Below are 27,973 nucleotides of genomic sequence, written 5' to 3' on the forward strand. Positions count from 1 at the left end.
CATTAGGGGCTGACCTTTAATGTTGACTATCCATTCTGTGGGGCCCACCTTAACGTAGGTTATCATCATGTGGTGCCCACCATCAATGCTAATTGTCCTTTATTTGGGGCCTTTCAATGTCCACTATCCATCATGTGGAGTCCACATTTGATGTGTCCATTGTGTGGCACTGGGTCCCACCTTCAAAGTGGGTTGTCCATCATGTGGGGCCCACTTTTAATGTCCACCATCCATTGTGTGGAGCGTACCTTCTTTGCGGTCATCTATCATGTTGGGTCACTTTGGATATGGGCCGTTCATCATGCGATACCTTGGATGTTGACCGTCCATTAAGTAGGGCCTACTTGATGTGGACTGTCCATCACGAGGGGCCACACTTTAATCTGAGTCATCCATCATGTGAGGCCCACTCCGTCCTTTATGTGGGCCCACCTTGATGTGGACCATTCATCATACGGGGCTTACCTTCAATATGGGTTGTTCATCACGTGGGCCCACCTTTAATGTCCACCATCCATTATGTGGGTCCCACCCAGTGTTCAAGTTGTTGGTATCGCTACAAGTTTCGTTGGCCGGAGATAAAGATATAATATCGTTATCATCGATAATATTGCCGATAATCGGAAATGCAGGGAAAAAGAGGGAAACATGGAGAAAATGGTGGAATTTTTTAATGAAACTTCAGGACATGCCTAAATACACATATTAACATATTCAAGAATGAAAAAATTGCAAAAAGAATGCATTAAATTAGAAGTTTCCATTTAATGGGGGCCAAAAAGCATGCATTGTCGTAAGAAATCACTCAAATAGTAACCAAAATGAGTTCATATAATACAAATGCAGCTGGTATACAGTAATTAAGACATGTAAAAGCAAACGAACTCAAAGATGCCAAATCAAGGATGGATTAGATTATCCAATCAGTGTGGTATTTGATACTCTGGCTGCGTATGACACTTGATACCTAGCATTTGAAAATGGTACATGTGGCAAATTCTAACATAATCTAAACCGTGTTTTCGCTTCATCAAGATCTGTGTGACCTAATCAAGAGGTTGGATGGCAAAAAAAAAAAAACCCATTACAATGGCCCTATGAAGTTTTTAATGGTGGGCATTTAATCACCATTATTTCCTTTAGTGTGGTCCGCCTGAGATGTAGTCATGCAGATCTGTCTCATTTTGGACTCATGCCTTAAAATTATCTATCAAAATAAATGGACGACATTGATAAAATATTTATCATTATGATGGCCCCACATAATATCAACCCATCAATCTACGGATACAAACAAGCGACACGTGCACACCCTATTTTAATCAGTACGCTTATCGTACTAAGTCAACTGTGTGGGGCCCATTGTGATTTATGTATTTTATCCACCCCATCCATCCATTTTACAAGATAATTTTAAGGCTTGATCCCAAAGATGAAGCATATCCAATGCTCAAATGGACCACAATAGGAAACAATGTGAATTGAACATGCCTACCATTGAAAAATCATTAGGGGCCACAAAAGTTTTGGATCCATGTTATTTTTGTATTTTACTTTCATCCATCTCCGTGTGATCTTATGAACAACTTGGATGACAAATAAACACCACTATGGGCCATAGCGCCTAGGAAGGTTTCAACGGTAGGAATCATTGTCCCCACTGCCTTGGCGGTGTGGTCCACCCTAGCTTTGGATCTGCCTCATTTTTGGGTTCACTACCTAAAATGATCTCGCTAATTGGATGGACCATGTGGATATAACACATACATCATGGTGGGGTCCACAGAACTTCGTGACGTCCACACGCCACTGACGTTCGCACCCGCACACCACGCTAAAAGGAAGCGGATTGCGTACCGAGTAACTCAAAAGGCTAAGCGTACTAAGTAAACTCTGGGGGGTCCATCGTTATTTATGTATTTTATCTACTCCATCCATCCATTTTAATAGATAATTTTTCGGCTTGAGCCTAAAAATGAAGTATATCCAAACCTCAAGTGGAACACACAATGGGAAACAGTGTGAATTGAACATCTGCCGTTGAAAATTTCTTGGGGGCCACAGAAGTTTTGGATCAAGCTTGTATTTGTGTTTTCCCTTCATCCATGTCTGTGTGATCTTATGAACAGGTTGGATGACAAATAAACATCACTGTGGGCCCAAGAAATGTTTCAACGGTGGAAGTTATTATTCCAACTGTTTCCAATGGTATGGTCCACTTGATCTTTGGGTATGATTTTGGTCTCAACCCCTAAAATAATATGGAAAAATAGATGGACGGCGTGGATAGACTAGATACATTCACGGTGGGCCTAATAGAGTTTACTCAATACGATAAGAGTGTACTGAGTAACGTAGTACGCAATCTGCTTACCGCGTAAAAATCGGACGCGGATTAGATACTGACAGGTTGAGTAGCAAGATTCGCTACATGTCACCAAGTTATGTGGACCCCACTATGATGTACGTGTTGTATCCACAACGTCCATTCATTTGGAGATATTATTTTCAGGCATTACCTAGAGAATGAGGCTGATCCAAAGCTTTAGTGGACCCCACCACACAAAACAGTAGGAAGATTGATGTGCACCGTTGAAACCTTCCTAAGGCCCACCATAACGTTTATTTTCCATCCAATCTGTTCATAAGGTCACAAAGACCTGAATGAAGAGGAAAAACAAATTTCATATTGATCCAAAACTTCTGTGACCCCAAAAAGTGTTTCAATGGTAGACGTTCAGTTTCCCACTACTTTTTGCAGTGTAGTCCACTTGATAGTTAGATCTGTCTTATTTTTCTTCTAAAGCCTTAAGACGAGCTCGCCAAATGGATTGACGGTCTGGATATAACACATACCTCATGATCAGACCCACTGAAATTGTTGACGTCAATACAGTAGCTATATAGCTGGTGTAAGGTACACCAGCCAATCCACCTCCTTATATCGTCGAGCCTCGAAATAAAGAAAAAAAAAAAGAAAAAAAGAAGAAGAAAACCCTGAAATGTCGTTCGCAAGGGATTCTTGCCGAAGAAAGGGGGTTTTTGAGGGAGGGTTTCGAAACCCTATATCATTCCCAAATTGCGAGGAAATTCCCAAAATCGCTGATTTTTCGCCGAAATTTCAAGCCTCCAATCGAAAAAGGAAAGGGAATTTTGAGGTTTTTCTTACCTCTTTGCACTGTTCTAAGATCGACAGGAGGCATTCTTCCGAGTTGTGAGTTCCGATTAACCAGGTACGCGATCACTCTCACGTATTTACAAAAACAGTGAAATCAAAACGATTTTTTGATTTTTTTTTCCCCTTATTTTTACCTATTTATCGAAAAAATAGGTTGTTGGCTACAGTTTTCCATTAATAGGTTACGTGGTTGGTGGCTACGGTCGATTTTCTTGGTGATAATCCAAAATTATCGGCAATATCTCCGATTTTTCGCTGATAATAGGGAGAGAAACGAAGAATTGGGGTTTCGGTATCGCTAGACTAGCGACACCGATATTATTGGCGATAATATCGACATTTCGTCGACAATTTGAACACTGGTCCCACCCACGTTTCATGGCATGGACCACTGAATTGGTTTTGCTGCCATCAACAAGTATAGAGGGAAGAGGAAGAGCCCACAACCGGCTGAGGATTGGACCTTGGATGGGAATGATTGGTGAAATAGGATTCTTAAAGTCAACTCAAATAGCCAGGACAAGGCTACTATGATGATGATGATGTATTGTATTGGCTGATGCATATCATCATATTTTTGTTTTTAAAAACCAAAGCAATGCATTTATTATATGTATCGTCAATATGGGACTAAATCATTCAAAATCTACACCATTGCAGCTGATATCTAGTGCTTATCAGCCAATGTGCCAATATGTATTGATTTTGAATCTAGCCAATACAGGGACCAATACTGATATTTGAAAGTAGATGTTGGTTGATTGGTAGAAAGAAGAAACATAAAGAAGCAGAAGTAGAAAATGGGAGGAATACATAGTGGAGGTTAGGGCTAAATGTTCTGCTAGTTGTCCACATTGGTCAACTAATCCATTTACAATTACAAAATTTATTCAGGAATCAGAAGTATGTGAATGAAATACAAATTCGAGTTTAATTCCAAGTACTAAATAAAAGAATATAATATCAAAGAAATATTATACAATGCTTGGGCGGAAAGGTTGTACCCTATCCTTTGGGTTGTTAGTGTGTGCGAGTGAGGCTCATGGTTCAATCATCCAAACTGTGGATACAACATGCTTTACTGTGGATAGTCCATTCACCCAAAATCCCCAGATAGGAAGGTCCTAGCTGTATAGCATGTTGCCTATTTCTTGATTCAATGTGAACCATTGTTGTATCTCTCTTAATTGTCCATTTATTGACCACCTATTGATGGGTTAGGATTCTTCAAGTCTTATGAATTTTTGGTGCATGGGCCATCTAGTGGGCCCATAATGTCAACTGTTTGGATCATCGATCCATGGGCCCCACTTGCAGTTGAAGTAGATTGGAGAAGAAATCAGGAGTGGAAGGGAAAGTGTGAAAAGAGAGAAAAGAGGAAAAAGATGGCTACAGCAATGGTGGTTCTATCTCACTAGTCCCTACACAACCCTCATATTATTTTTATATATGTACATATGGTGCTCTAGCAAAGCATACAAAAATATATACACATGCAATCAAATAAAGACAGTCACACACACACACACACACACACACACACACACATCAATACTCCTCAAGTTGGAGCATAGGTATCAATCATGCCTAACTTGTTCACTTGATGATGCAAGGGGTCCCGAGCGAGCAAGGGATTTAGTGAACATATCAGCTACTTGCTCCCCGGATCGAACGAATGAAGTTGCAATTTCTTTAACAGCCACCTTCTCACATATGAGGTGACTGACTATCTCAATATGTTTGGTGTGGTCATGAAACACATGGTTGTTGGCAATATGAATGGCAACTTGATTGTTACAGTACAAAGGAATGGGACCAGTAGGGTAACCAAGCTCTTATAACAAGGTGTGAAGCCACATTATTTCATACATTGCATGTGCCATTGCTCTATTTTCAGCATCTATAGTAGACCGAGCAACCACATACTACTTTTTACTCTTCCAGGTGACTAGATTGCCACCCACAAGGGTACAAATGTAGATTGGCAATCATGAAGACTATCGGCACAGTCAGTATTAGAGTAACCAGAGAGATGAAAATGACGATGTTGTTGAAATCGTAATCTTAGACCAAGAGCTAATTTAAGATAACAGATGATCCAATACACGACAGAAAGATGAACCATACGAGCTGCATGCATAAGCTGACTGGCGATGCCTACCACAAATGATAGGTTAGGCCATGTAGTAGTCAAATAAATGAGACAACCAACTAAGCGACAATACATGCATGGATAAAATAAAAGGTTGCCATGATCAAGACTAAGTTTCTAAGTAACATCCATAGGAGTGGCAACAGGTTGACACCCAAGCTTGCCAGTCTTAGACCAGAGATCGATGTCATATTTTCTTGCGATAGAACAATTCTAGACTTGAATCTAGCAACTTCAATACCAAGAAAGTAGTGTAGTGTACCCAAATCTTTGATAGAAAATCACATTTGAAGAAAGGATTTGAGAGCAGTAATGCCCTCGGCATCATTAGTGGCTAAAACAATATCTTCTACATAGACCAGCAAAACCATAATCCCAGTAGTACGACGAGTCGACGACAGATGAAGAGGGTGATCCAAATGGTTGCGAACAAAGCTGAAGTCCAATAGTGCATGACTAAACTTGTCAAACCAGGCCTGGGGTGATTGCTTAAGACCATAGATAACCTTCTTAAGATGATAAACCCGATGTGATCCACTGGTCAGGGAAAAACCTAGTGGCTGATCCATATAAACTTCCTCGGCAAGGTCACCATGAAGAAACGCATTCTTCACATTCAATTGGAATAATGATCAAGACAAATTTTTGGCTAACGAGATGACCATATGAACTTTGTCAAGCTTGGCCACAGGGGAGGTCTCAAAGTAGTCCACACCATAAGTTTGAGTGTAGCCCTTGGTGACTAATCGAGCCTTATACCGGTCAATTGATTCATTTGGAAGGTACTTAATAGTATAAACCCAGTGGCACCCAATTGTCTGCCAACCCTTTGGTTAGGGAACTAGCTCCCATGTATCATTCTGTTCAAGAGCTTGCATTTCCTCAATCATTGCTTGCCTCTAGTCAGAACTACTGAGGGCCTCCTTAAGAGTGCGGGGAATCGATGAAAAAGAGACCGACGTAGTAAAAGACCTGAAAGTAGGCGACAAGCACTGAAAGGAAACATAATGATGGATTGGATGGCGAGTACATGATCAACTAGGTTTGCATAAAGCAATAGGGAGATCATTAGAAGATGAAGGGATAGTACCTGGATCTCCATCAAAAGTGGATGGAATGATGAAAGGTTGATTGGTGAGGGATTTCTTCTGTTGCTGGTACACACGTAATGGCTTGACAGGTTTAGGAGGATGCGAATCTTCATTAAAAGAGGGAATTGGAAGATGTATGAGTGGATTTAACACAGACTCTCCCTGATTGGTAAGATGATTATGTAATGAACACTCTTCAGATGAGAAGTGAGGAACATCCTCAAAGAATTGACATTCGCTGGCACATACTTCTTGCAAGTTGGGTTATAACATTTATACCCCTTCTGGAATCATGAATATCCTAAAAAGACATATTTTTCAGATTGAGGACTTGTCATTACTGCCATTAAGTTTATGAACAAAACGAGACAAGGGAAAAGCTTTATTACGAGGATGTAGAAGTTCAAAGGATGACTTATTGTGTAAAATCCTAGATGGGATGTGATTAATTAGAAAGACGAGAACAAGTAAAGTATCATCCCAAAAACATTGTGGAATATTCATATCAAGGAGTATGCACATGTGACTTCGAGAAGATGATTCTTCCTTTTGGCAACTCCATTTTGTTGAGGGGTCATTGGACAAGAAGTTTGAGATAAAATACCATGATCCTGCAAAAAGGTCAAGAAAGCTTTCGACACATATTCACCCCCATTGTCAGAATGAAGAACTTTAACGGGGAATCAAAATTAATTTGTGACTTTTGTGAGAGGCCTTGAACATATAAAAAACTTCATGTTTTAATTTCATAGGATAAATCCATGTCATGCGAGAAAGTATTTATAACCTAGGACAGAGTCAATAGGCCTAGGGCCCCAAACATTAGAGTGAATAATTCAAAAGGTCTAGACTTCCTCGCAGTCGAGCTAGGAGGAAACATTGTTCTACGATGCTTAGAGAATTAACTCGTATCACAACATAATGGTTTAACGGTAGAAGTTCCGGTCTTGATAAAGATGGATGCCCTAAATGGCAATGTCATTTGGACATGGACTCCCTGTTTAATGATAAAGAACCCATAGGACTAGTCGGGGTATCATCGAGGAAGTAAATCCCGCCACGTTCACTGCTCCCACCAATTGTCCACTTCATCTGAACTCTGGAGATTCTGAAATCACAATGAGAAGGAAAGAATGTTATGGAATAGTGTAATGATTTAGCAAGGGAACTAACAGACAATAGATTTAATGGAAAAGAAGGAACATGAAGGAAAAAGATAGTTGCGTGATAGGAGAAAGGGTAATGAATCCAGTCCCAGAGATAGGAGAATGATTACCATCGGCAACTATAACAAAACTAGATCGACTAGTAGGTTTATAAGATTGGAAAAGATGAAGCTTATCAAGCACATGAGACATGGCTCTAGAGTTGATGATTCTGGAGGGAGATGAGGATGCATGGAGTGCAGTACCTGACTAGGCTAAGCTTACACTGGAAGAAGGGATCGATCACATGAGTGGTGGTGCATTAAGGCATCATATGCTTCTCGAGAGATGGTAACCGAATCACCTGAAGCTGGCATTTCACGAGGCAATGCTAAAGATACTTGAGAAGATTTATCATAACTAGATGATATGATACCAACCATATAAGTGCATACCCACAAAGGGCGACCAACAATATCTCAGCATCGATCAATGGTTAGTGCCACCACAATGAGAGCAAGTATGGGGAGATCCATCACAACCACGTCCACAACCACTAAAAATGCAGTTACCACGACCACCTCTGTCAGGAACTCGGCCTTTGGATCTACTTCCATATCCAAGAGCATGATTGGTACTTGGAGTGCTCTAACTTGAAGCCCGAGAACTAGAGCTAGAAAGACAATTGCCAGCTATGAATGCAAACCTGTCATCAACAATAGGTGCAACCGAAGACGGGTTAGTGCTTCTTTGAGCAAGAGAGTAGACAACTGGCAAAGAGGGGAAGGGGTTCATAGCTATTATCTGACAACAAATACTATGATATTCTAAATTGAGTCTAGAGAGAAACTGCATGATCTGAGTCTCTTCATGTTGTTGTCGGATGAGTTCATGATCTTGAGTGCAATGAGATGGGAGGGGATGGTATCCAACTCATCCCACATACCATGTAAGATAGTGAAGTACTCATTTAGGCTTCTAGATTCTTGTTGAAACTTACATATGTCTGAAATCAATTTGTACACCTTGGATATGTTAAGATCTTCAAAATACATGTCTCGGATAGTATCCCATATCTTCTTAGCCGACGTTAAAAGCATAACCTAATTTTTAATGGTGCTCTCCATACTGTTTAGAAGCCAAGCCATAACCTGGTATTTTTCCTTAGTCTAGGTTTTAAATCCTTCATCAGTTGAATATGGAGGATCATCCAAGATATAAGATAGTCGCTCATGTCCTCCCAAAAAAGGCTTGACGGATTGAGCCCATTGCAAGTAATTGTTCCCATTTAAGTTGACAGTTGCAATCAGCAAGGTGTGAGCATCGGAAGGCCCCATAAGAGCTCTAGCAGAGGGCTTGTCTTCCATACTAGGTCGAAAGAGAAGGCGGAGAATGACCAGATATGTATAAAACACAACAATGATCCAAATCACACCAAAATGGCAAATACACCTGACTTTCAGTGTATAACCAACAACCCACATAGCTTGAAAAAAGAAATTCCACATAACAAACCCAAAACATTAAGGGCCTGTTTGGTATGTGGGCTTAGGGGGGATTAAGTGGGATGGAATTGCATTTGGTTTCATGCAAATTCCATGGGATGTTTGGAGACACGGGAAGGAATGGGATTAGGTGGAATGGAATTGCATTTGACCCCATGCAGGATGTGGTGGATTTTGAAATCCACTAAATATGTGGGCCCCTCATTGATGCACGTGTTTTATCCATGTGGTCCATCCATATGCATACTTTACACATGACATTGGAGTTGTATAAGTGTGCGAGTGACCAACATTAGTTATGAATATGGTTTATTGATTACAAATCCATGGTCCACCAAACAGGGTTTTGCTTAATATGATGGTTTTGCCTAAGGAAGAATCTGATCCAAAACATGGGGATTGGATGGTCAAAATACCATGGTATTTCCTGACATGCAATCATTGTGCAATAATTGTGTTAATCCCATATAATGCAATTCCATACCATTTAATCCCATGGACCAAACAGGCTCTTAAGGAAGAGTCAGAAACATGCCTAAAAGGATGCTAGACACCAGCCCCGAGAAGAGTTCACATGAAAAATGGGGGGAAAAGGGCAAAAACGTCATAACTGCACACTAATCTCCCCCAAAAACTAAGGGAAAAACACTCTTCATGCAACAAACTCCTAGGGGTAGTTAATAATGGTCAAACTGACCAACCCCCTTCTGACCTTCCTCAGAAAAATTCATCCGATTGAAAGGAATCTTAGAAAAAACTCAAAATGGGCCATTACCAAAAAATATCTTGGGGGCCTCGAAACTCACCTTAATCTTGCTAAGAAAATTCCACAAAAATCACCATAATCCTTCTAAAATCATGATCTACCAAACCATATACTTCACTTGCTACATGATCGTACAGATAGTACAAACGCTGACGTTAGCCTTATGGTAGCTGACATCAGCAAACTGCAATAACTACGAACAAAAAGGCAAGCTGAATCCCTGCTCTAATACCCAAGTTGAAGTAGATCGGAGAAGAAAACAGTAGGGCTGGAAGGGAAAGTGTAGAAAGAGAGAAAAGAGGGAAAAAGATGGCTAGGGCAATGGTTGTGTTATCTCATTACACAACCCTCATATGTATTTATGTATGTACGCACGCGCGTGTGTGTTTTGGGGGGGGGGGGGGGGGGGGAACACATTGAGAAACTGAACAATACGGTGCAACCTTTTGGACCGTGCATTGCATAGTTGTATACCACCTCATATCAAATGACTGTAACTCTTCAATACTCCCCTCAAGCTAGATCATCGAGATCAATCATGCACAGCTGTTTAGTAACAAAAATTGTTATTGTGCATGCATTCCAATTCACTTCCATTAGCATGTTTTCCACTGTTCACTATTTTCTTCAGCATGCTTATGATTCTGAATTGGCCTTTTATGATGCTCACCTCATATTAATTGCTATATGCGTTGTGAATAAATTGCATGCGGACAGTAGTTGATATAGTCATTAACTCTTAAACTGAAAATTTCCAAGTTCCTTTTTCATTTTGGCAACTTATATGCTGTATTTTCAAGAAAGATCTTTTTTAGTTTCAGTAATCTGCATCTGTATACAAACTTTGGAGAGATTAATCAAAATAAGCCTTGATTTATACATATATCAATATTAGATATCACATGATTTATTACTCTGCAGGAGAAAATAGAATCCTCAACAGACGTTCTTAAGGAAATCTTAAGACCTTTAATGGATGAAGTCGAAGAGATAACATGGCCACCAAGGGATCCCAAGTCTCTCATTCTGATGGAGAAAGTAAGTTTTGATTTAAATCTTAAGAGAACCAAAAAAGTGTCTAGAAACAACTCAACTGATATTCCCTGTGGTCTCAAATCTTAATATCTTTACAAGTTCATTTCAGATCATCTTCCTTCCTGTGCCCAAAATGCAGCTTCTCCCTTTATGCTTAAATTTGCCAGAATTATATCCACTAAACAAAAAGCATTGTCTATGTTATGTTCTAAAGCTTTAAGCATTTTATGATTGCTAACTTGCTGCCACTGCATTCTTTGAGAATCGCAAGAAGAGACCACTGTTTTGGAATTTTGATATGGATTGGAGTATTTAGAAGATACTTTAAGTTAAGATTTGTTTTTCCAAGTCTAGGATTAGTTTTTATCTTTGGAGATGGCTATTTTTGTCACTGAATAATTTGAAATTTTGTGGGTCTCTTTTTTGTCCTTTTCTTCTTGTGGTCCAACAGGAGTTGGAACAAAGAGAACTAGAAGGGCAACTAGATGAAGGGTTTCTTTCAGAAGTCAATGCACAATTACGGCAAGTGAGTCTTGTTATATGTTATCCTTCACACTCTAATTTTTGTTTTTATTTAGATGTCTATTTTTTACTTCTATTTCATGGTAGTATTTGGTTGTCAGAGACCCAGATTTGTAGAAAAAAATAAATCTATGCATCCTCCACCATTCAACTTTTTTTTTTTTAATTTAAAAATTTAAATAATGAAATTTTATTAAGAAAGCACCAAGCTAGCCCAAAGAATTACGATCCTAAAAGAAAAGAAAAATTAAAATCCTCCAATGCCTTAACAGAAGAGACCCATTCCACTACAAAAAGCTTTGCCTCGTTGAAGACATCCCCCTCTGAGCCATATAGGTTCTGAAAGTTTCTATCATTTTTGCTGGCCTGCTAGTAAAGCTAGTCTCCAGGTTGCTCTCTTCATTTTTCCAAGCCCAACACCATGCCAAGCCATTAAGAGGTTGCCGATTGAGCTTGGCATCACCTAAGACACCTCGAAGAAATTAAAGAAACTTTCCCGAGTTTTCCTCGTGAATGGACAAAGCATAAAGAGACGATTAACCATCTTTGCATTAACCATAGCACATCACATAGATGCTGGGGATCACCATTGACCTTTTTTGGAGGTTATCAATTGTGAGTACTCTCTTCCTCCTTACAAGCCTAGCAAAGGCCGCGCTACCTTTGTGGGAGCGCCATATGACCACACCCAAGATGTCTGAATACATCTCTCGCCTATTGACTAGGCATGAAACATCTTGTGGAATGAGAAAATTGAGAAATGACAATACTTATTCATTTTCCACACCATCCTATCACAAACCTCTAACTGCGAGCAACTTCGAAGACGACTCTTCAACCTAATGAACTCCACTTCCTCATCGAGAAGACTTTTGCAACACGGGGGGGGGATCATACCATAGCTCCCCCGCACCGAGAGTAACACTTGGCAACAAGGATATCCTGGTTCGTAGCTAGGTTCGCCAAATGATTGAACTCAACCTTAAGTGGAGTTTCCCCCAACCACACATCCTCCCAAAACCGAATCCTTTTGCCATCATCGATATCCAAGTAGATTCCCCTCACTAAACTTGGCTTTCAAACTTGCATCCTCCCAAAACCGAATCTTCTCACCATCACCGATATCAAAGTAGATTCCCTTGCTAAACTTGGCTTTCAAACTTGATACCATCTTCCAAATTCCTGACACTATAGATTGAGGACTCCCTAATCCACTACCGGTCAATCTATCACCACTACTTGCTATGACCTCCCGCCGTAAAGATTCCTCTCCCATCCTCCATAACCACTTTCTTGTTAATTTAAGATTCATCTTTTTTAAATCCCTAAAGGTCTGAAAACCTCCTCCCATTTCAACAGATGAAACTTCTTCCCTTCCGAGCCCTCCCATAAAAAAAATCCCGCCTCAATCTTTTCAATCTACACAAGACCGATTTTTGGCACCTGTAGGGAGTAGGGACTCCCAGAGACGAGCACCAACTCTTCTATCATGCCAACTTTCGCTTGACTCTCTCCACTACTTTATCCTAAAGGTGTTTTGCTGGTTTCCCAATGTACAAGGAAATACCAAGATACGTTGACAGAAAAGTTCCTGCACTACACCCGAACACAACCGTCATTTGAACTCCCTCATCCTTGGACATTCGGATCCTTGATGTCTCACATTTGGCAATGTTAACCTTCAAGCCCAATACCCCTTCAAGCATTGGATGATCTTTCTTAGGTTGTCCACTATAGAAATGTTTGTGTTGCATAAAATGATCATATCGTCAGCGAACTAAAGATGAGAGATTGTGGGAGTTGTTCTCTTCACCCTAAACCCACAGATGAGCCCAACCTCCTGCCCTTTTTCTAACATCATGCCTTGGGCCTCAGCCACTACCAAGAACAAGAATGGGGAAAGTGGGTCCTCGTGTTTAATCCCTATTGAGCTTTCGAAGAAACCTTTAGGTGAACTATTAAGAAGAATCTAGACAGTAGCCGACCATAAACACTCTTGCATCGAGCCTCTCCATTTTCTACCACATCCCAAACAGCCCAACAAGTAGGCCAAAAAGTTTCAATCTACATGATCATATGCCTTCTCAAGGTCTAGCTTGTACACGATGCCTTTCTTGTCTTCCTTATAGCTGGAATCACTGCGTTTGTGGGCAATGAGAGCATTATCCATTATTTGGCAACCCTTGAGCGTAGGATATGATGCTTGAGAGAACTATCAAAAATCTGTTTTCTAGAGTTTTTGCAAGGATTTTGTAAGGACTCCCTAAAAGGTTTATCGGCTTGAAATCCTTCAAGTTATCCGCACCCAGTACCTTCAGAATAATTGCAATAAGGGGCTGTTTGATTTTCTAATTATAGTGGTAATTCATGGTAAATGAGTAATAATTATTTACCTTTGTATTTGCAGCTGCATTTTCAAGGTGATGTCGACAGCCGACTTCGTTTATAGCACCTCACGTCACCCAAGACAAAAAATGTTGCATTCATGGGGCCTACCATGATATGCGTGTATTATCCACACCGTTCATCCCTTTAGTCAGCTCATTTTAGGGCATGAGCTGAAAAATGAGGTAGATCTAAAGCTCAAGTGGACCACACCATAGGAAATAATGGGAATTGAGGTCCAACCATTGAAAGCTTTTTGAGGCCCTAGAAGTTTTGGATCAAACTGATATTTTTGTTTTCCCTTTATCTATGACTCTGTGACCTTACGAACATGTTGGATGACAAATAAACATCAATGTGGGCCCTAGGGAGAAAATAGCTTTCAATGGTTCATGTCTTTACAATCATTGTTTCTTAAGGTGTGGCCCACTCGACCTTGGAATTTTCCTCTTTTTGGACTCATAACCTAAGATGTGCCATTACAAAGGTTGGATGGTGTGGATAAGTCACATACATCACGATGGGTCCCACAAGTTTAAATCAGCAAAAATATGAGTTTTGGACCGATTTTCGATATGTAATTCCTTGCCGATTTCAAACAGGTGGACTTAGTCATAATTACTTTTTTTACACGTGTTTACTGAGAAACTTAAAAATCAAATAGAGCCCCCAATGGATCGATGGTTGGCCTCTCTGATAGAATTCTGACACAAAGCTCATCACCTTGCCTTTCACAACCCTTAGAACACCTAAAAGGAGGCTAAATGAAAACCATCTAGCCTCGGAGCCTTGTCTGTGCCTAAAGAGTCAACTATTGCCTTGACCTCTTCCTTGGAAAACAGGATCTCCAATGAATTGGTTTTGGCATTAGTCAGGTGCTTGAACTTCAAGTTATCAAGGCTTGGCCTTTCCAATCCCTCATCTGATAACAAATCTTTATAAGAATGGATAAATGCATTGCAAACTTGGTCTTTACCCTTTAATCTCCCCCCATCACCACCAAAATACTGCTAATTTTGTTGTTTCTAACCCGAACGCTCGCTATGTTGTGGATGACTCTCATGTTTTTGTCTCCCTTCTTAAGCCAGATGGCCCTCGATTGCAATATCCATTTTATCTCTTCCTCCTTTAGGCAATTCAAATATTCAAGCGAGTTTGATTCTTAAAGACTTTTCTTCCTTCAACGAATCTGTCGCTTCTGCCTTAATATCAAGCACTTGAATACCTTTAGGATTTCTTCCTACTCTCCAACACCTTTTTCTTCCAAGCAACAATTCTTCCTTTCAACCATTTTAACTTTTGACTTAATTAATAACCAGCGTAGCCAACGACATTAAAAGATTCTCACAATTCATTCACTAGATTGTAGAAACGTTCCACCTCGAGCCATATTAGCTCAAATATGAAGGGTTGGGGGCTCCAATTTTCCTCTTCAACCTCCAACAAGATCAGGCAATGGTTTGACACCGGCTTCAGTAAACCCCTCTGGTGTATGAGCAAAAAATGCTTGATCCACCCCGTGACACCAGGAATCTGTCAATTTTGGATATAATTGCTGCCTCCTACCCATTTTGGATATATCTAGATTCACAGTTGGATTGAGGGACATCTAAATCTCTGTCTCAGACAGGAATCGAAGAATGCATTTAGCTGCCCCGACCTCACAGCAGTCAAGCAACCATTATCTCACTTCTTAAATGGATGCCTCGGGCCTCACGATTGCCACAAGACTCCATTGCAAAGATTCTCGCGTAGCATCGACCACCGATAGGTTAATTCTTAGCAACAGAGTAGCACTGGAGCCAACTCACCACACCCATTTATTGGAATGACTGTTTAGCTCCCTAAGTTTTTTCTCCTTTTTCTTATGCCCCCTCTTGCTCCTTTGTCTCCCCCTCATTAGTTTCCCGTGCTTAAGGATGCTTGTTCGCCACCATATCCCTGTAGGAAATACCTCTCTCCCCTTCTACTCTCGCTTGTGACCACCTCCTCCACTGCCCTACTAGTCCCTTCTTCCCCTTTCCCACCCCTGGATTGCTTGTTTTCCTTTTTTGTTCACCGCCATGTGATCACCACCTTTGTTCCATGGCAGGCTCGTTGAACAAACAATCTTAACCCCTCAACGCTCCTTCCATTCATTGAGGCAACCACCTTAGAAAGAGATCTTTTGCCTTTTACAGATGCGTAAAAGGCGAAACCTCGAGCCTTTAGGGACCCTTCTGGTTAAGGATTTCCACTTCTTTTACTTGGCCCATCATCTTGAATACCCGTTTGAAATTGGTTTTCATCTACCCCTTCGGGACGTTTTCCACAGAGGGTGGGGAGCTCTAATAGGGGACCGGTTGCACGACCCATGTAGTTCGTTGTCAACTTTCATCTCCTCCCTATAATCTCCCATTCCCCTTGACCTTTTCTTGTTTCCCCTTTCTTTGCTCCCTTTTTCCTTCTTCTCCTCCCCTTATTTTGCTATTTCGTCAGACACCCTACATTTTTACCCTTCCCAATCCCATTGATGACAAACCACCCCCCGGCTACTCTTCCCTAAACTCCCTCGATCCTTACCCACCCTGTTTCTGACCAATGGGTCCCCGCTCGATTCAGTGAAAAAGTGGTTTCCGTAATCACGTCGATGGAACTAGTCGAGCGGATACATAAAGTGGAGAAAGAAGTAAGGCCGAAACTCACCTCCCGGACCAATTCACCTTATTCCCTAGTCCACTCGCCAAAAGGAGCCCTCCTGAACTTGTTCACTTCGTGAATTGCTAACAAAATATTGATGGAGGGACGAAGGCCCTATAACTAGGATTAGACCACACAACTTACTGTGAGACAAGACCGAGACTAGAGGTTCCAACTCAAAACCCTGAGAGAAGAGCCCCCACCATACGATGATCTCCCTGACAGTACGTCAATTTAAGAAACTGGAATATCATATAATAGACTATACTAGCTATGGTAAAAAGGGGGTCTGGTGGGGACTTCACTGTTCATGCGTTATCTGAAAGGCATCGATGTGAAAGGAGTATCTATCGATGTCGATACAAAGCCATAAATCAGGTGGGAATGTTTACAGTATACAACAGAGGGTTTCCAGGATTTGTACATCGTTCGGCAACGTCAGGACAAGGTTGATTCTCATAGGGTAGCTTCCTTGATCGTTAATGGCGGGGCAGGGGTTTAGGGGGTTACGGCCTAGAGGATTTGGGGTTCATTTCAGAGAGGGGAATCCTCTTGTGGAGCTCAAGATGCTTCTGATGCCAAGTTTTTGGTTCCGAAGTCCTCTATTCCAGCCCAAGGTGCATTCGGTTGCAAGGATGTTGGGAATTCATCACCATAGGTAGGGGATGTTTCCAGAAATGAATTGATTTTGGCGTCTGTTACAGGGCTCGAATGTGCGGGAATTGGGTCAGGATGGGAGTGGATTGATTGAGGAATGGGCTTTGAAGGTAGGTGTGTCAGAAAAGGTGTCAATTGGGTTTGATGTGTGCATATTTTCAGCAGTTAATAAAGGTTCCGTTGGTTGTCCTATCCTATGGAGAATTTCTATGTGTGGTGTTGAGCTCTGTAAGGTGAATATTGCTTTCTAACATGTAGTTTCTTCTCATGTTGGTCCTATGAGTGATCAGTTGGAGCTTCTTTAATTTAACCAGAGAAATCTCACTTGGTAAAGATAAAGAGGCACTTTAAATGTACTGTAGGGAAGCCGAACAGAGGCATAATTGAGGAGCCATAAGGATACTTTGGCTTTGATGCTGCTTCCTGCACCCCTTCCCCATATGCCGGGTAACCTAGGCCTAAGGCGACTAGCTCTCCGAGTGGCTATGTTTTCAATCACTGAAGCCTCACATCCGAACTCCAACTCTAAACATCGCCAGAATCGCTACGCTTCGCTTTCCTCCCATATGCGCACATACGAGTATCCCGGAGGTGAATTAGATTACACAATAGTCCTTGTCCCTGAGGGCTCCTGTTCCCTTTTACCCAGGGTCCTGAGTATACTTGCCCCTATAGGTATTGGCAAATCCACACGCACAAATGATGTGCAAGAACTACGGAAACCCAACGGTTGACTAGTTCCCGATCTCTCGGTGAACTCTCTTTGTCCACCAACTCTAGGATCGACTTAGAAATGTCGAAAATAGAGCAATTGCCGGCTAGATCAACGATTGCCTTTGAATGCTCGAGTGGGAACCCTAGGAGAGATGACTCAGCTCTTCTTCCTCATTGGAATTGACAAACCGACAAGTGGAGGAAAAGAAAAAGCACTGTTTATTTTTGTTTTGCCTAAAACAAGAACTCAACTCCCCAATTCACTGAACCGACAGGAAACTCCCTTGACTTCTTGAAATAGGAACCCGAACTCATTGACCTCAGACTGTTATGGAACTCGTTCTGCTTCATCGATGAGAGTATGTTAGGGGTTGTTGCTTAGTCACGAGAGCTTTGCCGCCCATGCTCGCCAAGCAAGAATTAAACTCTGTACTCCAAAAAGCAAAACTCTTTCTTTGGAAAGCAAAAATCTTCCTGGAGTCGGATTTTGAGGCCGTGCATAACTCCTCTATTGTGGCCTCTACCACGGCCACCACAAGCCATGTTTGCATTTGATGAGGTTAACTAGTAGCTACAACCGGGTCATGTTTATGTTGTGACCTGAACTAGAAATCACTCTAGAATTTCTTGGGAGAACGCCTTGTGTACCTCTTGCCGTAGGGACCTCCCTAGTGACTGCCCTCTAGACAAGCTTTTAAAGACCATCCTCGATTGAACTCGCCACTTCAATACCGCTCTCTCGAAATCTCTAGATTTCGCCACTTCTCGCAGCTTCTCATGATCTCCCCACAAGTTGCCCGTTTCTCTTCTGCATTTGTAATGCAATAGGGAGCACATGGATTCATCATCATCATCTAAGCCTTATGCCAACTAATTGGGGTCTGCTACATGAATCCTGTTCCGCCATTCTACCCTTTTAGGGCCTTCAACTTGCACCGACTCTTTCCTTCAATCCTTCAAATTGGTGTAGTTCTTGGTCTCTGTTGCACATGATCAAAACCATCTAAGCTTGCTTTCCCTCATGTTATTTACCTATTGGTGCTACTCCTAAGTTCCCTCTATCCTTCCTCGTCTTGCCACTCATCCATTTCGACATCCTTCTTTCAGCTACACTCATCCTATGAACATGTTGTTCCTTAACTGCCCAACATTCTGCCCCATAAAAGCATGTCTTGTCTTATAGCTACCCTATAAATTTCCCATTTAGTTTGAGTGTTACATGATGATCATATCAAACTCCAAAGGCACTTCTCTATTTCTTCCACCCAGCTTGAATTCTACGGGCAATATCCTCCTCAATCTCTCCACTCTCTTGAATTGTCAACCCAAGATATCAGAAGTTGTCATTTTGGGATACTTCTTGGTGGGCAATCTTAACTAATTTCTTGTTCCCACTCCTATTGTTACTAAAATTTCACTCTACATACTTATTACATGTTGACAGTATATAGCTACCGGTGATGACTCATATTATATTTATATGTTAACAGTATAATAGCTACTGGTGATTATTCTAATGTATTAAGACATCTTAGAAACAACTCAAATAATAGTTTGAGATTTACCTTGTACTTTCTTATTATTTTCTTGGTTCATGGGGCCACTTCCTCATGGGTATCTGTCTCAGTTCAGCTAAGCACATCTCACAGTGACAGATGCCAAGAATACTAATGAGTCTAATGAGCTTATTGCTATTCCAAATCACTGTTTTCTACAAACTTAAATTCTTGACAGATTTTGTTACTTGATCTTTCATCTGACAAGCTGATTGTGTTATATCCCATTTCATTTTGCATCTCTCCATGATACAGAATGTAATTTATTCTTTATATATTCAGGCTGATATTAGTTTTTTGAAGATATTATTCACATTTTTACTGATACTTATTTCTCTCATTGATATCTGGTTGCACAATATCCTTTCTGAGTGTATTGTCTCATTTAATTGGTTATATTTTTACTGATAAAGGTTGTTACACTTACACCATCATTTGGATGCCAGTCATATTGTCAACTTCATATTTTCCTTCATTACCGTTTTGTTCTCAATAACTTGGAAGGCAAAAGAAGATGGGGATAAGCCAGGGCTTCAAGCTATGTTGCAAAAAGTTCTTCAACTCTATGCATCCAAAGTTTTGTCAAAGCGTAGCTATGCATACAAAGGTAAACACCATTTATTTCATTCCCATATCAGAACCGCCTGCACTTTTGTTTGGTGCTAATAACTTTCGAGCATATTAGTATAATCATAATCATGGGGTTCACTCTTAAGATTACCTACCTGGGAAAACAAAGATGTATTAAATTTGGAAATTATAGATATACACCTCTACACTAATGCAACTCTTTCCAACTACCATGGATTCCATATCCACTTCTCCTCTTTTCTTACATTATCTTCTCTTGCAACTAAGCACATCTTTCCAACTACCATGGGTTCCATCTCTACTTCAACCTCTCCAACTCCCCAAGACCACAATTGATTCAATCTCGATTCATTCTGGTGCAATACTGTCCACTGTCCGCCGCATCTGTCGATTCCTCAAAGATTCAGAGACCCCGTAATGTCTCCAATCGAATTTCTTTCCCATGCTCAAGATTCAAAAACAGGACTGCTTCCAATTCTATGAGCATTCCATCCTATCGAATCTTTACTGGGGCATTGAGAACATGAAATCTGCAATTTGGGCTATGATCTGAGAAGACAGGACTGCCTGTCTGGATCCAGACCATTTATCTGTTGCATCCTACCTTGGATGAACTATGCCTCAAAAATATCCTAGATAGGACAATCTTAAACTTTGAATTTCTGGCCTCCAGTTAATACAGTTAACAAGGGAAATATGACAATAATCCATTTGTATCTGTATCTGGGTTTTTCCAATCTGTGATATTTTGGTGAGTGCTCCATTTGCAGCAGATATCAACAGATCAATGGTGTGGTATCAACAACAGTCCACTCGTATCTGTATCTGAGGTCTTCCAATCAGAACTTAAAACCTGTATATGCTGTGCAATAATACAGCGAGCCACGTATCATATAGTTCCTAAGCATTGAAACGAGAAAAATGAAATTTGCACCTAGGGGTTGAAGGTGGCCTGGGATGATGCAGAGGCAGAAATCAAAGCCTTATTGGAAGGCAAGTGTCTAATTTTCAGGTGGGCTCTTTCCAGTTGAATGGGATGCCCAAGGGCATGTTGGAATAGATAGTTCTACCTACCAAGGACAGTGGAGGTTTTCTTTTGTTTGTGACAAGATCAAGGATGTGGCGTCGAGCCTAGATATCTTGTTTAATCCTAATCCTAGTTGTGTTGATCCTAGAATCATTGAGCTTGCTACATTTGGCGTCCATAATTGATTTTGTGGGATTGTTGTAATTGCTCTCTGATCAGTCTTTTGGGAGTCTTCCTGATTTTTGTACCTATCTGCTAATTTTAATAAAGTACTGTTATTTATATAAAAAAGAAAAAGAAAACCATTACATATTATCTTCTATTTGTTTATCACTTGTTTGGTAAATGGTTTTATTTTATCTTTTGGTGCAGGAAATGAAGTTTTAAGGGCTGAGAAATTCCTTGAGTCTATAATCCAAGGTACATTTTCTATAGAAGAGAATTTTGATGCATCTTTAATCTTCAATCCTAATTCCTAACCTACAGAAGAAAGTAGCCATGTTCATAATTGTTTCCATTATCAGTTCTGAGATTGGCAGAGGAATATTTTTTATATATCTTGCATGTATCAAATGTAAAAAAGGTACATTTTTCATTTTCCATTTTGTGAAAAACAAGGGCATCTGATTGATTACTATTAGGGCTGTCAAGATGTCGGGTTCGGGTTGGGTCCTCAGTACCTGGTTCAAGTCTTGCTGGGCCTGGGACCTCTACGGGTCCAGGTCTCTTTCTTGATTTGATTGGGTCCAGTATCCGCTGGGCCTTAAGATCTAGGTTTCTAGTAGTTTTGTGTCTAATAGCAGCATTTACATGGTGAGGCCCATTTGATGGATGGCTGTAGATTACATAAGAATGTGCTACTTTGACACATGAATGGTGTGTAAATAGGCTCCCTCTTTGGTTGTGAACAAATGACCGTGTCTTTCAGAACCAGAGTAGTTCTTCGAATGGGGTGAACAATTGGGTGTTTTCTTGATCTGAGTGGTTTCCTCGAGTTTGTTTTTAGTTGGGGTTGGGGCTTTGAATTTTTCTTTTCTGTTTTGTTTGTCTTTTATTTACTTTGTTTAGTTTTCCTTTCTTTGGCAGTTTGGCCTTTGGCCCTAATAAATTGCATCATCTTTAAAATAAAAGATGTCCACTGGGAAAACTCCTTTAAAAAAAATAAAAATCTAAGATGGCTTCCTTCTTCACGTCAAAGGGGATTTCTTTGGTCAAATGACAAATTAATTACTTGCACGAGTATAGTTATCCAACTCACTTGCCTGGGCACCTGGGCAACTGCATCGTCATCATAGTTGTTGGAGGCATGCTTGTCTATTCACCTAGGAAAGGGTGTAGTGTCAGGCAGACTAAAAGAAGGGTGATGTCCAGGTTTCAAAGGAGGCTGCTTGTAACTAGAGGTGGTATGTTTATAGTTGCACAGAGCATGAAGCCAGGCTGCAACAGATTTGGGTGCGGGAATGGGAAGTGTCCGTGTCAAAATGTAAATATAAACATCATTTTGTGCATGCACAAATGTGGGTCTGCATGTGGGCATGTCTGAGTGCGCGTGCACCTGCACCTGCACATGTGAATGTAAACATCTTTGCGTACATGTGCGTGTTTGTGCGATGTAAACATCCTTGCGTGCATGTCTAAATGTAAAAATCCTAGGTTGCTGAAAGTGTTTTAGGCACAGATGCATACGTGTTTCTTGATGGCATGCTAGTTTCATGTGTAAATGTGCTGAAAATCATAAAATGCGTATATCTATTGTTCAGAAGCATCTGTGTGATGTTATATTCAATGAGGCTAACAAATTAATATCCTTGGGTTCATAAAGTAATTGAGGTTACAAAATTGCTCATATGTTTCGTGATGGCATGCTAGTGTCAGAAAATTCTTATAAATTCTTGTACAGTAAGCCAGTCCCTGTGATTTATTTGACACTTTTTCTTTGCAAGTGAAGGGTGCTATAGTAAACAGAGTCAAGCGATGAACATTTCTGAACTTAACTAGCTTTTTGGTCCAGGAAAAAAAATAAATCTAAATGTCTTTATTATCAGCTCAAAGCAGTATTTCCTTCAACACTATTTGTTGGGCTACAATTGAAAATGCATAATTTGGTAGCAAAGTGAAGTGATGCACTAATAAAAGTGCGCATATTTTTATTGGTAGTTTCTGTCTAGTCTGAGAGGAAAATTAAGTGCTCGATAGGTTTCATGGTGGGCCTGCCCACCAAAAAAGATTTAGGTTGATGTCCATGAAGCTAGATTTTCATGAGATCTCATCATATAAACATTTCGTAATGTTATTAATATGATCTGAAGCCGCTGATACATTGTGAAGCAGGAGGAAAACACGTTAGAGCCTAGAGGTCAGAAGATAAATTAGTGTTCCGTAACTGGGATTCTACTAACAGTCAATAGGGACAACAGCTAATGTAGGTGGAATATAAACAATAAATGGCCAATCTTTCTGGGTTTAAGCCCGTAGCTCAATGGTAGATATTGAGGCCCTAGGTTCAAAACCAGCTTATGTAACCCAAAAAAAAATAATAATAATACAAAAAAATAAAAAATAAAAAATCCTGATCATCAAATATCCAGTCTACTAGCATCCCCTTTCATGATTGTGCATAGATGCCGATGGTCCCCAGCTTGTTGGTGATCCAATGCTTACCAATGCCTCACAAGAGCTTTTGTGAATACATTCGCAAGCTGATTTTCAGACTTGGCTTATGGGTTGATCTCTCTTTGGTACCCACAATTTTCTCCTACTAGTGGCAACCTACCTCTATACATTCAGTCATATCATGGAAAACTGGAGTGGCTGAAGCATGAATAGCAGCCTAATCATGCCATACCATCTCCATTGTAAGTTGGGGATCAAACCCCATTTATGCAGACAATTTCTTTAACCAAACCAGCTCGTAAGCTGCATTCCAATGCTTTCCACTGTGCCTTTACGCTAGAATTTACTGCCACTAATGGATATTTACTTTCCATGTCATACAGTTTCCACCCACAAATGTACAGATGCTAACTGCATTTGAGTTTCAACTGAGCCAGCTCAATCTGCATTTGGGTTTCCATTAATACGAAGATGTTCAAGGGAGTTTCTCTGTCTAAATTTGATGGGGACATCTGGCGCATACGTGCACGCACGCCGCCTCACCTACTCACGTATGCACGGAGTAGGAGGGCCCCACCATCGATCTGTCTCGATGACGACATCCAAGGAGGGCCTCCTACCTAGAAGACGAAGTTTGGTTCATAAGATTGTGCCCGATAATCAAGAAAAGCCCATCATGGGATCTCATGATCGTGGCCTACTCGTCGGATTGATTTCATATTTTAGGTTTTGTTTATTGTTATTATTTAGAACATTGTGAATGCTTTAGATTTCTCTGTTTCATTTTTATTTTAGTTTACTTCATCGCCAAGTAATAGGTTGCGCACATGGTGCAAGTTTTGGGGTATTGGATTTTCCCTATAAATAGGCACCCCTTGTAGTTCTTTTGATTCATTGAAGTTAATAAAAAAATTTCTGCTTTATTTTTCTGCTCTCTTCGTGAGTTGTGGAAGAATTCAAAAGTGGGTGCGAAGCCCTCCCTTTTCGAAGGGTTAATTACCGTGGTACGAAGCCACATCGATCCCGATTCACCCCCATCCTCTATCATCTTTTTTTCGATCTTCCCCCACCATCCATACTTTGAATTCGCCCTTTTGTTGCATCAGATTTCTTCATTACAGCAGGTTTCCAGATTTCGGCCCGCAGGTGAGCTGAAACTTCGGCGGAGCACCACGCACAAACCATACATCGGATCGAGCTGAGATTTGGGAGTTTTGGAGACCATCCCTAGCTGACCAGGGCGAAGGTAGCCTTTTTCTGAATAGTGAGCCCCACACACGTGCGGCCGGGATCACACGCACGTCTGTCTGGCCATTGTTGCTGTCTACACGCAGGATCATCTTTTGGCTCAGGTTTTTATCCTCTTTTATCCTCTCATAGCCATTTTTCATGAATCCTAGCCCTAGATTACATTTTCCCTAAGTTATTTATCAATTTTCTTATCCTAGGGTTCCCTGAATTGGAATTTCTGAATCCCTTGGATTAGGGACTGATTACTATGCATGCGTGGATGATTATTTCTTATCTTTGAGTGTTGTTTGGTTCATAATTTTTATTGATCCAGCCCTATCATGTGTAGGCCTGGACCCGCATAGATTCCCCTTAATTGAATTTTTGGACTTTCATGTGGGATATGGAATTTGTGCAATTGTTTCTGAACTAACGTGATCTTAAGCCTGAAATCTCGCATATCATATTTTAAATTCATGTCCTGCATCAAATTTGGTATCAGAGCCTAGGGTTCTTGTAGGGGAATTCACCACATATTTAGGGTTTAGTTTGTTTGAGTCATTCATGCATCCAGTCCATCATATATAGCTGCTAGAAAACCGTAGTCCCTGATATATATATATATATAGATATATATCTGAATTTTTGTAACGGTGTGTAGTCTCCTTTATATAGAGTCTCGTAGGGTCATTTAGTTTTTAGACGCATATAGTCATCATAGAAAGTCCTTAGGTTGAGTTAGCCAGTGTATGCTCACACGTATGGGTCATGGTTTTGGCTTGCACCCTACACTAAACATGGAGCAACTACTAGAGTCAATGAACAAGTTATCCCAGCAAATCGAGTATTTGGGTAAGTGCTATGAACAATATATAGACCAACGCTTTGATCAATTTGATGCGCACATTACCCAACTAAAGGCCTCCGCCAGGACAAATCCCAGCATTGGGGGTCCAATCTCAGGCAGGTGGCTAGGAGGATAGACCAATGAATGGAGGTGGCCAAGGAATCAGTCATGGGCATGCACTCGTGCACCCACCCCAACAGGGGCATCAAGACCACTATTTTGAGTGGCACAACACGTACGGCCTTGTGGCTAGAGAGAGTGCCCCAGAGGCTAGTATAGAGTTACCCACTGAGGCCATTCCGGTAGTAGATGAGTTTCGTGATGTCTTTGCTAATGATCTACCGGATGAGTCTCCCCCTAGGAGGGATATAGAGCACACCAGAACATGGGACACCGTGATACCTACAGCCGATTTGCGTTTAATAGTTCTGTCGATAGGTCCACAGGTCTCAATCCTTATGAAGTCGTTACTGGTTATAAACCTGAGAAACCTATTGATCTTGTCCTTATGTCACTATCCCATAGGCCGTCAGAGCATACGGAGTCTTTTGTACATCACATTCATTCATGGCATCAAGAAATCAGGCAGAAGATCACTACTAGTAATGAACATTACAAATTTTTTGCAGACCAGCATAAATGTTTCAAAGAATTCAATGTAAGGGACTTTATGATGGACCGCATCAGGCCCTAGCGGTATCCTCCGGGGGTTGTTCGTAAGTTACACGCACGTAGTGCTGGACCCGTCAAAATTATAAAATGAAACGGTCTCAATGCGTATGTGGTAAATCTTCCACCCTCCATGGGAATTAGTTCCACATTCAATGTGGAGGATCTAGTTGCATTTCAAGGGGCCATTGATGCATTGTCTAGCCTTTCGCCTAACCATTCTAATTCATTAGACCTTTCTATTGATCCATGGCCCCCTCCCGACCCATTTTTCCAGCCTCTACCTCTCATACCTATCCGTCCCGACCCATCTTCTCAGTTACTACGTCCCATATCTACCCCTCCCGACCCATTTTTCCAACCTCTACCTCCCATACCTATTCGTCCCGACCCATTTTTCCAGCCTCTACCTCCCATACCTACCTGTCTTGACCCATTTTCTCAGCTTCTACGTCCTATACCTACGTCCTATACCTACCCTTCCTGACCCATTTTTCCAGCCTCTACGTCCCATACCTACCCGATCCGACCCATTTTCCTAGCCTCTACCTCCCATACCTACCCATCCTAACCCATTTTCTCAGCCTCTACCTCCCATGCCTATTCTTCCTGACATTTCTTCTCAGTCACTTCCTCTTATACCTAACCTTCACACACCCAGAGAGGAAATAGAGGATATCCTGGACCATCAGATAGTTTTAACGTTGGACGGCAAGTTTCAGAAGTACCTGATCAAGTGGAAGTCACGCTTAGCTTCAGACAGTACGTGGCTCACTGCGGAGGAGCTTCAGAGACTTGATCTTGACGTCTTGGAGTGGTTCAGGAGTTTTATTTCGCCAGTGGCGAAATCTTCGCAGCCGAGGAGAATTGATGGGGACATCTCGCGCATACGTGCATGCACGCCGCCTCACCTACGCACGTACGCACAGAGTAGGAGCCCCACCATCGATCTGTCTCAATGACGACGTTCAGGGAGAGCCTCCTACCTAGAAGACGAAGTTTGGTTCAAAAGATTGAGCCCGATAATCAAGAAAAGCCCTATCATGGGATCTCATGATCGTGGCCCACTCGTCGGATTGATTTCATATTTTAGGTTTTGTTTATTGTTATTATTTAGAATACTGTGAACGCTTTAGATTTCTCTGTTTCGTTTTTATTTTAGTTTACTTCATCGCCAAGTAATAGGTTGCGCACATGGTGCGAGTTTTAGTGTATAGGATTTTCCCTATAAATAGGCACCCCTTGTAGTTCTTTTGATTCATTGAAGTTAATAAAAAAATTCCTGCTTTATTTTTCTGCTCTCTTCGTGAGTTGTGGAAGAATTCAAAAGTGGGTGTGAAGCCCTCCCTTTTCGAAGGGCTAACTACCGTGGTGCGAAGCCACATTGATCCCGATTCACCCCCATCCTCCATCATCTTTTTTTCCATCTTCCCCCACCATCCGTACTTCGAATTCGCCCTTTTGTTGCATCAGATTTCTTCATTATAGCAGGTTTCCAGATTTCGGCCCGCAGGCGAGCTGAAACTTCGGCGGAGCACCACGCACAAACCGTACATCGGATCGAGCTAAGATTTGGGAGTTTTGGAGACCATCCCTGGCCGACCAGGGCCA

At 41.2% G+C, this 27,973-nt stretch overlaps 1 protein-coding gene across 2 annotated transcripts in view; it reads left to right on the forward strand.

Annotated features, from left to right (window-relative positions):
• Positions 1-27,973, forward strand: part of LOC131253310 (uncharacterized) — a 63,225-nt gene that overhangs the window by 27,084 nt on the left and 8,168 nt on the right. For both annotated transcript variants that reach the window (XM_058254273.1, XM_058254280.1), the window contains exons 6-9: positions 10,759-10,875; positions 11,324-11,398; positions 19,890-19,992; positions 21,376-21,423. In XM_058254273.1, coding sequence (XP_058110256.1) covers positions 10,759-10,875; positions 11,324-11,398; positions 19,890-19,992; positions 21,376-21,423 — 343 coding nt within the window. The remainder of the gene's footprint in view (positions 1-10,758; positions 10,876-11,323; positions 11,399-19,889; positions 19,993-21,375; positions 21,424-27,973) is intronic.

This window comes from Magnolia sinica, chromosome 1 (assembly GCF_029962835.1).
Source record: "Magnolia sinica isolate HGM2019 chromosome 1, MsV1, whole genome shotgun sequence".
NCBI lineage: Eukaryota > Viridiplantae > Streptophyta > Magnoliopsida > Magnoliales > Magnoliaceae > Magnolia > Magnolia sinica.